Source organism: Schistocerca gregaria, chromosome 5 (genome assembly GCF_023897955.1).
Source record: "Schistocerca gregaria isolate iqSchGreg1 chromosome 5, iqSchGreg1.2, whole genome shotgun sequence".
In the NCBI taxonomy this organism is placed as follows: domain Eukaryota; kingdom Metazoa; phylum Arthropoda; class Insecta; order Orthoptera; family Acrididae; genus Schistocerca; species Schistocerca gregaria.
The window spans coordinates 373,603,587-373,617,024 of record NC_064924.1 but is presented as its reverse complement, the minus strand read 5'-3'; the positions used below and the strand labels follow the sequence as shown (position 1 = coordinate 373,617,024).

Here is a 13,438-nt window from a genome sequence, read left to right as displayed (position 1 = left end):
ACACACACACACACACACACACACATTGACACTTGTTTACTCTCTCCACGGTGTAATGGGTAATGGCATGTTCACGTGCAGCGGTTTATCACCAGACCAGTGTTTGTCACTTAGCATTATGCTGCAGATGGCAGCTACCTCAAATTTTTCCGTGGCACTATCACACGAGTCCTGGTATTCAATAATTTATAACCTTTGTTTCAAAGTAGGATCAGAATGTTTGAGAATTTGTTTATGACTCCTACTGTCTGGCACATTGTATGTAATGGCGTCATGAATCATTACGTCACTGTAGGACTGTCCACAGCTTCATTGAAAATGACAATGTTGTGTCAAACTCTAATGTTCAGTGACCCGATGACCGTATGTCTGTTCTGGCTCTTCCGCAGTTGAAAGAACTTGCAATGAGCTGCAACAACCTGTACCTGATCCTCTTGATACTTAGTGAGGGCACAAATTAAATCGTCAAAAACTAATAGTTCCAGCCTACTATTCGGGAATAACTTTGAACGAGGTGGTAATCTCCTGTGCCATCCATTGACAAGAAATGAGAGAGTTTCACAGTATGTTGCACTTGACGTGTAGCACAATGAGTGTTGAACTGAGTTGAGCTTAGTACTCATTCCAGTCCACTTGTTGCTCATTGGATGCTTGGAACAGTGGAACGTACAGGGCTGGTGTCATGGATGTGGCTGGCTGCTGTGGCAGAGTTGATACAGCAGTAGCTTGTGCATGAATGAGCTGCTGGACCGCTGTCATCAACTGTTACTTTTTTTTTTTTTTTAAGCTAAATAAACTTCATTAGATAAAAGCCATCAGCAACTGGAGGCATAGGCACAGTTGGTGTAGGGGGCGGGTTAGAGGTCATTTTAATGAGAGGAGCATGTAACAAAGTTATATAAACAATCATACACACTTAGTAGCAGTGTGATTCTGATAGGAAAGAAAGAAATATTGGTGACACGCCGTGACAGAGCGGTGAAGAGCGAAGGCAGCATTGGTTCTGGAATCATCTTCGCCAGGTGTTGTGTTGGCTACTGTGAGAGGTAGCAATGACACAGACAAGACAGGAGAGAAATTGTGATGGTTGGAGGCAGGAATCCAAAATGATATGTACATTAAACCTTAAGATTAATATAACACTTTATTTCTACAGAGAAAATAAACTTAACTTCTCTTTATTCTTGTGCCTCCTACATACAAGTACTTGGACATTCTGTTACTACTTGCAAACCACAGGCTGTGTATCGTCTTCCTTATACTCAGTACTGATGCTGTTGAACTGGGCTGACCATAGATGATGATGATGATGATGATGATGATGATGATGATGATGATGATGATGATAATGATGATTGGATTATGGGGCACTCAACTGCACAGTCATCAGCACCCGTACAAAGTCCCAATTTTTTCACTCCAACTTTTTGTGCAGTCCAATCTCTTCACTAGTACGGATGAGGAGGAGGAGGAGGACACACATACTCAGTCCCTGGGCAGGGAAAAACCCCAACTCGCAGAACTCTGTCTTCCTGGAGGATCAGCTCTGCCAACTCTTTCCATTGTCATGTGGGCCAGCGCCTTCTTGATGCTGTTTCATGGTGCTGCACTGGTCGGTGTGCAGGCAATGCTTTAGGACTGCACAAGAACTAAATTTTATTACAGTCAATATCACAAGACACACGTACTATAAATGTAAATTTATTACAATCATGGTTTGCTCTTGTTTCCTGCAGAAGATACCCAACACTTCTTTAGTGTTGTCTGTTGATGCAATATCTGGATGGATATGCATCCTTGCAGATGATATCCAACACTTCCTCAACATTCATTGTTGATGCAATTTGTTGATGGATATGCATCAGTGCCAGTTGATATAAACAATCTTCTGTCATCCTGTTGTGAAATATGACTTCAGATGTTGCAGGGCAGAGAAAGGGCTTTCCATAGTGCTGGTTGTTAAAGAAAACGTGCGCAACAACTGACACAGGACTTTTGGTAGCACCGTTGTTCTTATGTAGGCCTCTGCTTGAGACTTTGGCTTATTTTTGTCTATTTTTTGCCAAATTTGTAGTTCTCCAGTCAAAACTACCAAACAAGGGAGATTGTCTTTGTACGCTACAGCACTTTACAAACCATACCCCTTATCTTTATTACTAAAGTTCTACAACAGAGGTTTTTGTACATGTCTGATTTTTTGTAGCTGAATTGTAGGAAATCTTAATGACATTTCATTTTACAGATGATTGAGAAAAGGTATAAACACTAACAGGCAGTAATACTCTTCTACAGACTGGGTCTGTGGATCTGTTCAAAGCATAGCTGCACATTGCTACGTAAACAGAATGTCACCTGTAAGCATTTCCGAAAGGTCTCCATTGATTAGTAATAATGTCTATTTATCTATATATTCAACTAGCTTTTACCCGCAGCATCTTTTTCATATCTGTAGAAGTGTTACGATGAGTAAGTATCGAAGAAGCACAGCTTGAGAAGTGTGCCGCCCCTGTGCTCCCCATCACATGAAGTCATGTGTTACAAGTTTAATGTATTTCTGTGTCTCTCCAGAAATGCAGTTTCAATGCAATTTAAAAACAAAAGAACTAGTTTAATCATAATTGTTGCAACATATATTTGATGAAAGTTTGTTCAGCTATTTAGAGGTAATCTGCTATACAGGATGTTACAAAAATGTATGGCCAAACTTTCAGGAAACATTCCTCACACACAAAGAAAGGAAATATTTTATGTGGACATGTGTCCAGAAACGCAGACTTTCCATGTTAGAGCTCATTTTATTACTTCTCTTCAAATCACATTAATCATGGAATGGAAACACACAGCAACAGAACGTACCAGTGTGACTTCAAAAACTTTGTTACGGGAAATGTTCAAAATGTCCTCCATTAGCGAGGATACATGCATCCACCCTCTGTCGCATGGAATCCCTATGCGCTGATGCAGCCCTGGAGAATGGCGTATTGTATCACAGCCGTCCACAATACGAACACGAAGAGTCTCTACATTTGGTACCGGGGTTGTGTAGACAAGAGCTTTCAAATGCCCCCGTAAATGAAAGTCAAGAGGGTTGAGGTCAGGAGAGCACGGAGGCCATGGAATTGGTCCGCCTCTACCAATCCATCGGTCACCAAATCTGTTGTTGAGAAGCGTACGAACACTTTGATTGAAATGTGCAGGAGCTCCATCGTGCATGAACCACATGTGTCGTACTTGTAAAGGCACTTGTTCCAGCAGCACAGGTAGAGTATCCCGTGTGAAATCATGATAATGTGCTCCATTGAGCGTAGGTGGAAGAACATGGGGCCCAATCAGGAACCCAAACGTTCGCAGAAAATCTGTGTTGATGACGTGATGTGATTGCACGATTGCATGCGCGGATTCTCGTCAGCCCACACATGTTGATTGTGAAAATTTACAATTTGATCACGTTGGAATGAAGCCTCATCCGTAAAGAGAACATTTGCACTGAAATGAGGATTGACACATTGTTGGATGAACCATTCGCAGAAGTGTACCCGTGGAGGCCAATCAGCTGCTGATAGTGCTTGCACATGCTGTACATGGTACAGAAACAGCTGGTTCTCCCGTAGCACTCTCCATACAGTGACGTGGTCAACGTTACCTTGTACAGCAGCAGCTTCTCTAGTGCTGACATTAGGGTTATCGTCAACTGCACAAAGAATTGCCTCGTCCATTGCAGGTGTCCTCATCGTTCTAGGTCTTTCCCAGTCGCGAGTCATAGGCTGGCATGTTCTGTGCTCCCTAAGACACCGATCAATTGCTTCGAACGTCTTTCTGTTGGGACACCTTCGTTCTGGAAATCTGTCTCGATATAATCGTACCGCGCCGCGGCCATTGCCCCGTGCTAATCCATACATTAAATGGGCATCTGCCAACTCCGCATTTGTAAACATTGCACCGACTGCGAAACCACGTTTGTGATGAACACTAATCTGTTGATGCTACGTACTGATGTGCTTGATGCTAGTACTGTAGAGCAATGAGTCGCATGTCAACACAAGCACCGAAGTCAACATTACCTTCCTTCAATCGGGCCAACTGGCGGTGAATCGAGGAAGTACAGTACATACTGACGAAACTAAAATGAGCTCTAACGTGGAAATTAAGCGTTTCCAGACACGTGTCCACATAACATATTTTCTTTATTTGTGTGTGTAACATATTTTCTTTATTTGTGTGTGTAACATATTTTCTTTATTTGTGTGTGAGGAATGTTTCCTGAAAGTTTGACCGTACCTTTTTGTAACACCCTGTATAAAGTAGAGGGTTTTCTGGCACAAACATGCTGACTAATCAGAGAGTGGTATGTGATTTGGTGTCGAATTGAAACTTAGATTTCAAAAATATCTACAAAAAGTGCATGTGAACATTTATTTATCTTCTTCGACTATAAAAATTTTTGTCTGTTGTGTTCCATATGACAGGTGCAATCAAAAGACATAAACGGTGATGGACGTTTGTGTAGATCTTTTTGAGACCTATCATTTAGTACTTTCTAGTTTGATGTAGCTCTATTGCCTGCACAAAGTATAGCAAAAGAGTGCTAACAAACTTTTTTCACTGTTTATTATTATTATTATTATCATCATCATCATCATCATCATCATCATCATCATCATCATCATCACTAATGCAAGCTGATTTAATTTGTTTTTTAAGTAGAGTAGAGTCCCATTAATTCAAACTGATTGGGACTGGATCTTGTTTGGATTACCGATTTGTTTGGATAGCCAGAATTACGATGACGAGTTTCTAGAATTAAGTATACCAAACAGATAAGTAGATACACCATTATAACAAATGGAAACAAGTGTGGGAATAATGGCTTACTCCCACTTCGTGCCCTTGTTGTTGTGCATTGTTGAGACCTTTGTAGTGGCTAAGGTCAGTGCATGCGTAACAGTTGTATTCTATTCGTTCAGGTGAAGTGATGTACGTATTTTCGTCATGAGTAAACGGAAACATACGACCTTAACTCTGAAAGAAAAACTGAATGCTTTGAAGCAAATAGACAGTGGTGAGAATGTATCTAAACTGGCAGTGGAACTGGGTGTTGGTAAAGCAACCATTTGTGATTGGAAGAAGAACTGACGAAATTCGGCAGACTGTGAAACAGTCCCAGTACAATAAAATGGATGAAGCTCTTTTCCTTCAGTGTACACAGGAAAGAGAAAGAGGAACTCCTTTGAGTGGAGCACTGGTTCAGGAGAAGGCTGTTTACCTGAACAAGTTAATGAATGGTGATGAGTCTTTTAGTGCGAGTATGGGTTGGGACAGATTCAAAAAATGTCATGGAATCCGTCAGCTAACAATTACTGGTGAAAGCTTTCTTCTGGCCGTGATGCAGTGAAGGAATAATTGTGAGTCTGAAAAAATGATAATAGAGGGAAGGCATTCTCCCCAACAAATTTATAATGCTGACGAGACTGGCTTTAATTTTGGGGCATTGCCAACAAAAAACCTGGCATCAAAAGCAGAAGACCATGCTCCTGGTTGTAAAATGTGCAAATATCATGTGACTTTATTAGCATGCAGCAAAGCTGCTGGTAATCACAAGCTGCCTTTAATGCTGATCGGCAAATCTGCTAGGCCCAGAGCTTTTAAAAACTGGAATGTGAAGTTCCTGCCTGTATATTACTGCAACCAGAAAAAAGCATGTATGGATGGTAAGCTGTTCACAGAATGATTTCACGGCCAGTTTGTTCCCTCTGTTTGACAGTTTTCTAAGGAAAATCATTTGTCTCCCCATGCAATCCTTTTGATTGATAATGCGCCTTCTCACCCCAGCACTGAGGAAATATGTAATGGAGAAATTGAGGGGATTTTTTTGCCACCAATGTTACATCACTTTTACGGCCGATGGACAAGGCCGTACTACAAACATTAAAACTGATTTACAGAAAACAATTTTTAAGAATGCTGATCCATAATGGTAGCATATCTTTAGCGGACGAAAAAAAAGTGAAGGGTGTTGTTTATTGGGCCGCTGAGGCATTGCAGAATATTTCAGAAAATACTCTGAGAAAATTGTGGAGAAAACTGTGGACATCCCTTGAATTTCAGGACAACCTAGTTGAAAATGAAGAGTAAAATCTATTACAAATGATACAGGCAATCCCAGGATTTGAAGAAGCTAGTGAAGGAGACATAGGCGAATGGATGGTGGTGGATGGGGCATGTGTGGAGAACCTTACTGACGGTGATTTAGTTGCTGCTGTGAGTCAAGACCAGGAAGAAGTGGACTGCTGTGATGGAATTGACAATGAGCCTGAAAGCGACAAAGGAGAGCTGGTGCCACACAGTCATGCAGCAGAAGTCCTTGACCTCATGCTACGTTATTTGGAGCAACAGCCCACTGCTATACATGCTGATTTTATGTTTATGGGACGGTGGCGCAACTAAACGTCATAGAACAGACTGTCTTCATTACGCCAAAAAAAATGAGTTTTTGTCACCTAAAAAGTAGGGATAAAATATCCGCTGTATTTTAGTAAGTTTGACAGCTCTTCTTTCATTGTTATGCCTAACATTTTTCATGTTCAGATTAACCGAACATTCGGATTAACTGGACTCTGCTGTAGTTTATATTCTTCGTCAAGGTTCAAGCTATCTCCATACCATGCTTCATCAAATTCGATTAAGTGTTTCTGCCATATTTATGATATTGGTACCTTTTGGATTACTCACTGTGCCTTTCAGCAAGAAGTGGAGTGCTGTATCATCACTGAAATATGGTGGTTCATGATAAAAATGCTGAACAGGACACAAGATACTATTTTCCAACAACAGAACTTTGGCCAAATACAAAAACACACAGAGAAACAAATGTACTGGCTGTAAGGAGCCCGAAGATGATGGAAAATCGAAACGTGTACCTCCAAATAAAGCTTTGTATAGAAACTGGTGGCTGTACTGTTCATTACTAACTAGGAAAAGACTCCAGAGACATCAGATATTTACTGAAAATGTCTGAATGTGTGAACCTGGAACAGCCCTAAAAATTTGCAGATTTTTCACAAAGTAAAAGATTTAACTTTACTTGCGAGTAAAACGTACATAATACTTCATTTTTCTGCTACTCAATCACGAAACAATAGGTTGTCATGTTTTGTTGAACTTTTATCATAAATTCTGACAAAAAAGAAACAAAAAACAATTAAATGAAGGTTTAAAGCACAAGTCACACTTACGTTCCATTAATTCCAGGCTTTCGGCGCTTTTTTTAAACTCACAGTTATATGTTGACAATAAGTAAAACCAAGAATAACTAGATGTAATACACACAGCATATAGCCATAACAAGTAACTACAAAAAATTTAAGCAAATGATGATAAATTCTGTGTACCTGAACAATATAATACCAATATAAGAAAAAGACTAGATCGCTACACACCATAAAGATGACATGTTGAGCTGCTGACAGGCACAATGAAAAGATTGTTACACATGTAGCTTTTGGCCAAAGCCTCCCTCAGAAAACACACACACACACACAAGCAAGAACACCTCAAATAGGCTTATTGCAGCAAAGAAATACAAGTGAAGCAACCGACTTATGTATTATTACAAGACTTTTATATCATGCTGTGGGCCCAGATAAAGGTAAATTGTATATTAATTCCTGTTGCATTTTATAATTCTGTCATTTTTATCCACAATCCCTCATAAAATTTTAGTACTGGCACTATAGATCTTGCTATTGTGCAACCATACCAGTACTTCTTCACGCTACTGTGTAATGCTCAAATTAGGAAGATCGTACATCGTTTATAAAAAACAAAAACTTCAGCCTCAAATTGTGATAAGTACTTTATGGATAGGGTAGTTGAATAGAAACAGCGATTAGAGAGCAGTTCTGGGGCACACTAATTGTATTAGGCTGCTCGGGTATTATGTGCCTGATTCAACATATGTTACTGGTTACCCTAATTGCTTGCGTGACACCTACAAATTTTTCTTCAATGATTCGCAGCAGGAAGGTTATATGCTGGTGGGAACTAACATACACCCTACAAAGAGGATGCAAATACGAAGTACACCTGACAAATGTTCTGCATAGCAAGCTTTAATTAATAGTAGCAGTACACTGTTTCTCTGTGTTTTTGAATGGAAAAAAAAAATCAGGCACTCTCACTTGAAAATGTCACACTCTGACACGCAAAAGGTCTTATGGTGGAAAAGCTGGCACATTAAAATCTGTGAAATGTTTAAGAAATGAGTCTTAACTGATAAAAATAACCATTTCCCTATAGGCTGCCAAACTCCAAGCAGTAAAATAACTTGGAAAGTATCCTACAGTAAAAGCTTCATAATTCCCTCTACTATAGCATGGGTCTTATTATCATGTAAGCCATCATGGATTACTAAAAGAAGTATTAAAAGGCGAATGGACAAAAGGACAGTTGGTTGATATCCAAAATCTTACGAATAGCATAAGTGATGAATTGGTTAAAACAGCAGCATTTATTTTTAAATTCACTGAAACAGTGCTGCTGAATCATATAACAATAGGATATATTAGCCTCTAAGTGAAGTCATAAATTCCAACTGGGATTTGCTGCTTCAGATGTGGCCCATCTTCCACATATACAACACTTATGTAAAAGAGAGATCAATGCAGTGAAACTGCCCAATGTTGGTACTTGTTCATCTTCAGTGTACAAGATGCAAGATGTGAGCAAGATTAGTCGGTGTAATTTGTGGGGGTCATATACACTCCTGGAAAAGGAAAAAAGAACACATCGACACCGGTGTGTCAGACCCACCATACTTGCTCTGGACACTGCGAGAGGGCTGTACAAGCAATGATCACACGCACGGCACAGCGGACACACCAGGAACCGCGGTGTTGGCCGTCGAATGGCGCTAGCTGCGCAGCATTTGTGCACCGCCGCCGTCAGTGTTAGCCAGTTTGCCGTGGCATACGGAGCTCCATTGCAGTCTCTAACACTGGTAGCATGCCGAGACAGCATGGACGTGAACCGTATGTGCAGTTGACGGACTTTGAGCGAGGGCGTATAGTGGGCATGCGGGAGGCCGGGTGGACGTACCGCCGAATTGCTCAACACGTGGGGCGTGAGGTCTCCACTGTACATCGATGTTGTCGCCAGTGGTCGGCGGAAGGTGCACGTGCCCGTCGACCTGGGACCGGACCGCAGCGACGCACGGATGCACGCCAAGACCGTTGGATCCTACGCAGTGCCATAGGGGACCGCACCGCCACTTCCCAGCAAATTAGGGACACTGTTGCTCCTGGGGTATCGGCGAGGACCATTCGCAACCGTCTCCATGAAGCTGGGCTACGGTCCCGCACACCGTTAGGCTGTCTTCCGCTCACGCCCCAACATCGTGCAGCCCACCTCCAGTGGTGTCGCGACAGGCGTGAATGGAGGGACGAATGGAGACGTGTCGTCTTCAGCGATGAGAGTCGCTTCTGCCTTGGTGCCAATGATGGTTGTATGCGTGTTTGGCGCCATGCAGGTGAGCGCCACAATCAGGACTGCATACGACCGAGGCACACGGCCAACACCCATCATCATGGTGTGGGGAGCGATCTCCTACACTGGCCGTTACACCTCTGGTGATCGTCGAGGGGACACTGAATAGTGCACGGTACATCCAAACTGTCATTGAACCCATCGTTCTACCACTCCTAGACCGGCAAGGGAACTTGCTGTTCCAACAGGACAATGCACGTCCGCATGTATCCCGTGCCACCCAACGTGCTCTAGAAGGTGTAAGTCAACTACACTGGTCAGCAAGATCTCCGGATCTGTCCCCCATTGAGCATGCTGGGGACTGGATGAAGCGTCGTCTCACGCGGTCTACACGTCCAGCACGAACGCTGTCCAACTGAGGCGCCAGGTGGAAATGGCATGGCAAGCCGTTCCACAGGACTACATCCAGCATCTCTATGATCGTCTCCATGGGAGAATAGCAGCCTGCATTGCTGCGAAAGGTGGATATACACTGTACTAGTGCCGACATTGTGCATGCTCTGTTGTCTGTGTCTATGTGCCTGTGGTTCTGTCAGTGTGATCATGTGATGTATCTGACCCCAGGAATGTGTCAATAAAGTTTCCCCTTCCTGGGACAATGAATTCACGGTGTTCTTATTTCAATTTCCAGGAGTGTACGTTCGACTGTGCAGACAGTGTACATGAGAAGTACAGTGATGACGATACTTGTGTAACAAGTGAAAGTGATATTGAAACAGGGGTCTAGCCATGTAATTCGTCGTCATTGTCAAACAGGGAGCCACAAATCCTGTCTCCAGTGAAACGGAATAAATGACAATCATTGTCCAAGGAGCAGGTAGTAAACATATTTACATACTTGGAAGATCATTCACAGTGTAGTAGAAAAAAAAAAAAAAAACAATTATCAACAGATTTTGTATATGTCCACAGAAATATGGCCAGTAGTGCATAAGAAAAACTACAGATATTCGAAGGCGGACAAGGCACACTTGTGTCAAAAACTAGATTGTTCACATCAAATTGAGTGCAACATGGATTACAGTAATTTCAAGGGAAGCAGTTGATGGTTGCTTAACTTCGAACAGTGCTGCAGAATGGGAAGACATAAGATACTGAAATTTCAAAGAAAGCATCAACTTGCCGCTGCACAACAATCTGCAGGTTTGGCCCGAAAATTTGTATACGAGATAAACAAACTTATCCAATGTTTCAGTAAGGAATTCGCTTTCAACTCTGACCAATTGGGATTTGAAGAGGAAATGCATATGAAAGGAACCTGGAAGTTAGAGGCACCAAGAGAGTTGTCTGAAGATCAATGAACATCAATGGATTAACACATTATGCCAATTGTTGATTGGCCAGAAAGCTATTTATTGGCACCTCATTTGCTGAGGATCTCAGTTTGCAAGTGAGGAAGTGTGAAATGGTGATGTCTAACACAGTAGGTAAAAAGAGCCGATGCACACCCTGACTTTGGTAGAGAAATTTCAGATGTGTACTTTACTCAAAACCTGCATTTCTCACCCCAGTAAACTTAGAATAGCTGTATGCAGTAGTATGAACTCAAGAAGCTAACAAATACAGACCAAAACCACCTGACCATATGATGGCTATTTTTGTTAAAACTATGTGTTATGCAGTTTCCCTGAGGAAATCATCCTGTCACTATTTTGCCCACAATAAATTCTTCAACTTGGCGAAACTGAAAAGAAAGAAAAATAATACTTTTGAGTGAATGCAGCATTTTTTCCTTCACTTAGACTGTTATTTATTTGTTTTCACTGGTTTTGGCTTATAAAACTGTTGTCTAGTGAATATTTTTAAATTTAGCAAATTTCTAAATTGACAGCACCTTTACAGTCGGTGTCTCAGTTCATATCGGTTTACTACATTCTATCATAAAACATTACAATTTCCACCGAAAGAATGATCTCAATGGAGGTGAGAACTAAAGAATATATAGTCACCCTCCTTAGAGACATGTAAAGCACCTTTCTTCTCATCTTCACGACTGGCTTCCAAACAGTCACTATAATAGTGTACATACTATATAAACATTACCTGCACTTGCCCTAATGACACATTACATGAAGAGACCCTCACTAAACTCATTGTGCAGCTGCTCTGCCCATCCTGACTTTGTGTGGATGTAAATGTACTTTATGTGATGTTTTATTCTCTTCAGCCTGCTCTCAGTTCAAAATTTTCAGAAGTTTTAAAACTTCTATACATGCTAGATGCACTTGAGAGCACACACCTCAGTGCTGCCACTAATCGTTCTGTGTCATAGATCTCTTAGTATGTTCTACCGTCATAAATGTTACACTCCAGGGATCTGGGTGCAACTAGTAGAATGACAAGTGCCTGAAATTAACATAATTCACCATGCTGCTGATGCATCGGTACGAAAGTCTTCAGAATATCTTGGAAACAAACACACCACTCAGAAGAGGTTAAGGTGCAGTTTACAGAACTACCTAGGCCTTCCAGAAGGTTTACTGAATCTAAGTGGAAGGCAAGAATTTTAAAAACAAAGCAGAAGAGATTATTGTTACTGTTGGATTTTTGCTTGATTTGCTTTACTTTTATCCCAGTACCAATTACTACGCTTTGCATTATTTCTGCCTGTGTTCCTTCTACTTTGGATTTCTGAGCACGTTATGGGAAAGCAAGGAAGGCTTTCTCCCAGCCGCCACCAATTTTTAGTCAAATCATCAACCATTCTGCTCATAGTCCACACATATCAACTCATTGACTGTACTCAAAAAGATGGCTATGCAAAGTTTTCTTCAAAGTCAACCTATGTATTTGAAAATATTTGTGTTTTTTCAGTGTATTGCAGCCAGGAAATGGTGTTAGAGAGGTGTCATTAAACAATAATGCGTGTTTCATATACAGCGAGCATTCAGTGTGTCCATTTAGTAACATCTGTACGTATTTTAATCTCACCCTCTTACACACACACACACACACACACACACACACACACACACACACACACACACACACACAGTGATAGAGGGGGAGTAGGCATATGTTGGTGTATTAGAACTAACCTTGCAGTGAAGTTAACATACTAGATGTACCAAATTTATCTTTTTTTTTTTAAGTTAAGACTGTTGAGTTCCTCCTTTTTGTTTTATTATGACAGCTGACTGTAATTTTTCAGGCTACCTTCGACAATGTGATATAATACCATATGGCAGGGATGTGGATATTGGAATATTTATCACAGATTACAATGAAAAGATTGTAACAGAGTTTCTGTCCCACGGTTTTACTCTCAAGCATTGGTTTGGAAAGATTAATGACAGTCTTGAAATATCATTTAAAACTGGAGATATCAAATTAGATATTTTCTTTTTCTACGAGGAAGAGTATTGGGTTTGGAATGGTGGGACACAAGCAAAAACTGGAAAGAAGTTCAAGTGAGTTAAGCAGTTAAAATAAATTTTCTATTGGTGGCTATTTGTGAGTTTCATGCCTCCTTGCTTTTCCACCTGTTTAATTACTTTCTTAGTTTTATTTTCTTGTTGGCAAATTGATGACAAATACTCATTGTTGTCTTCACTATTTTTTTTAATTAATGACTAACAAGTCACCTATTGTGTTACACTAACTTTCAAAGCCTCTATTTACAGAGTATCATTCCATTGATATGGCTAAATGCATTACAGTGAATACCATGGTGGTTTCTTTGGTGAGAATATGGCAAAGTTCCTTTCACAGCATTTTCCTCTGCACTTGCTCTCACGGACAACCCCTTGAGTGCGAGGCCCCACATATTGTCTACCATGCAACCACACTGTTGGCTACTACTGTCAACAGGAGGCAGAACTGGAGGTATGCAATGCCGAGCACAGCATGAGGCTTGGAGCTTAGTTGAGATTCTTAGTCAACGATTAACTCACAAGAT

The 13,438-nt window shown here is 41.1% G+C and overlaps 1 protein-coding gene across 3 annotated transcripts in view; it reads left to right on the top strand.

The window, feature by feature from the left end:
* The window catches only part of LOC126272656 (ribitol-5-phosphate transferase FKTN-like), a 101,639-nt gene that overhangs the window by 77,315 nt on the left and 10,886 nt on the right, over positions 1 to 13,438 (top strand). For all 3 annotated transcript variants that reach the window (XM_049975665.1, XM_049975664.1, XM_049975663.1), the window contains exon 4: positions 12,692 to 12,950. In XM_049975665.1, the coding sequence (XP_049831622.1) occupies positions 12,692 to 12,950 (259 nt within the window). The remainder of the gene's footprint in view (positions 1 to 12,691; positions 12,951 to 13,438) is intronic.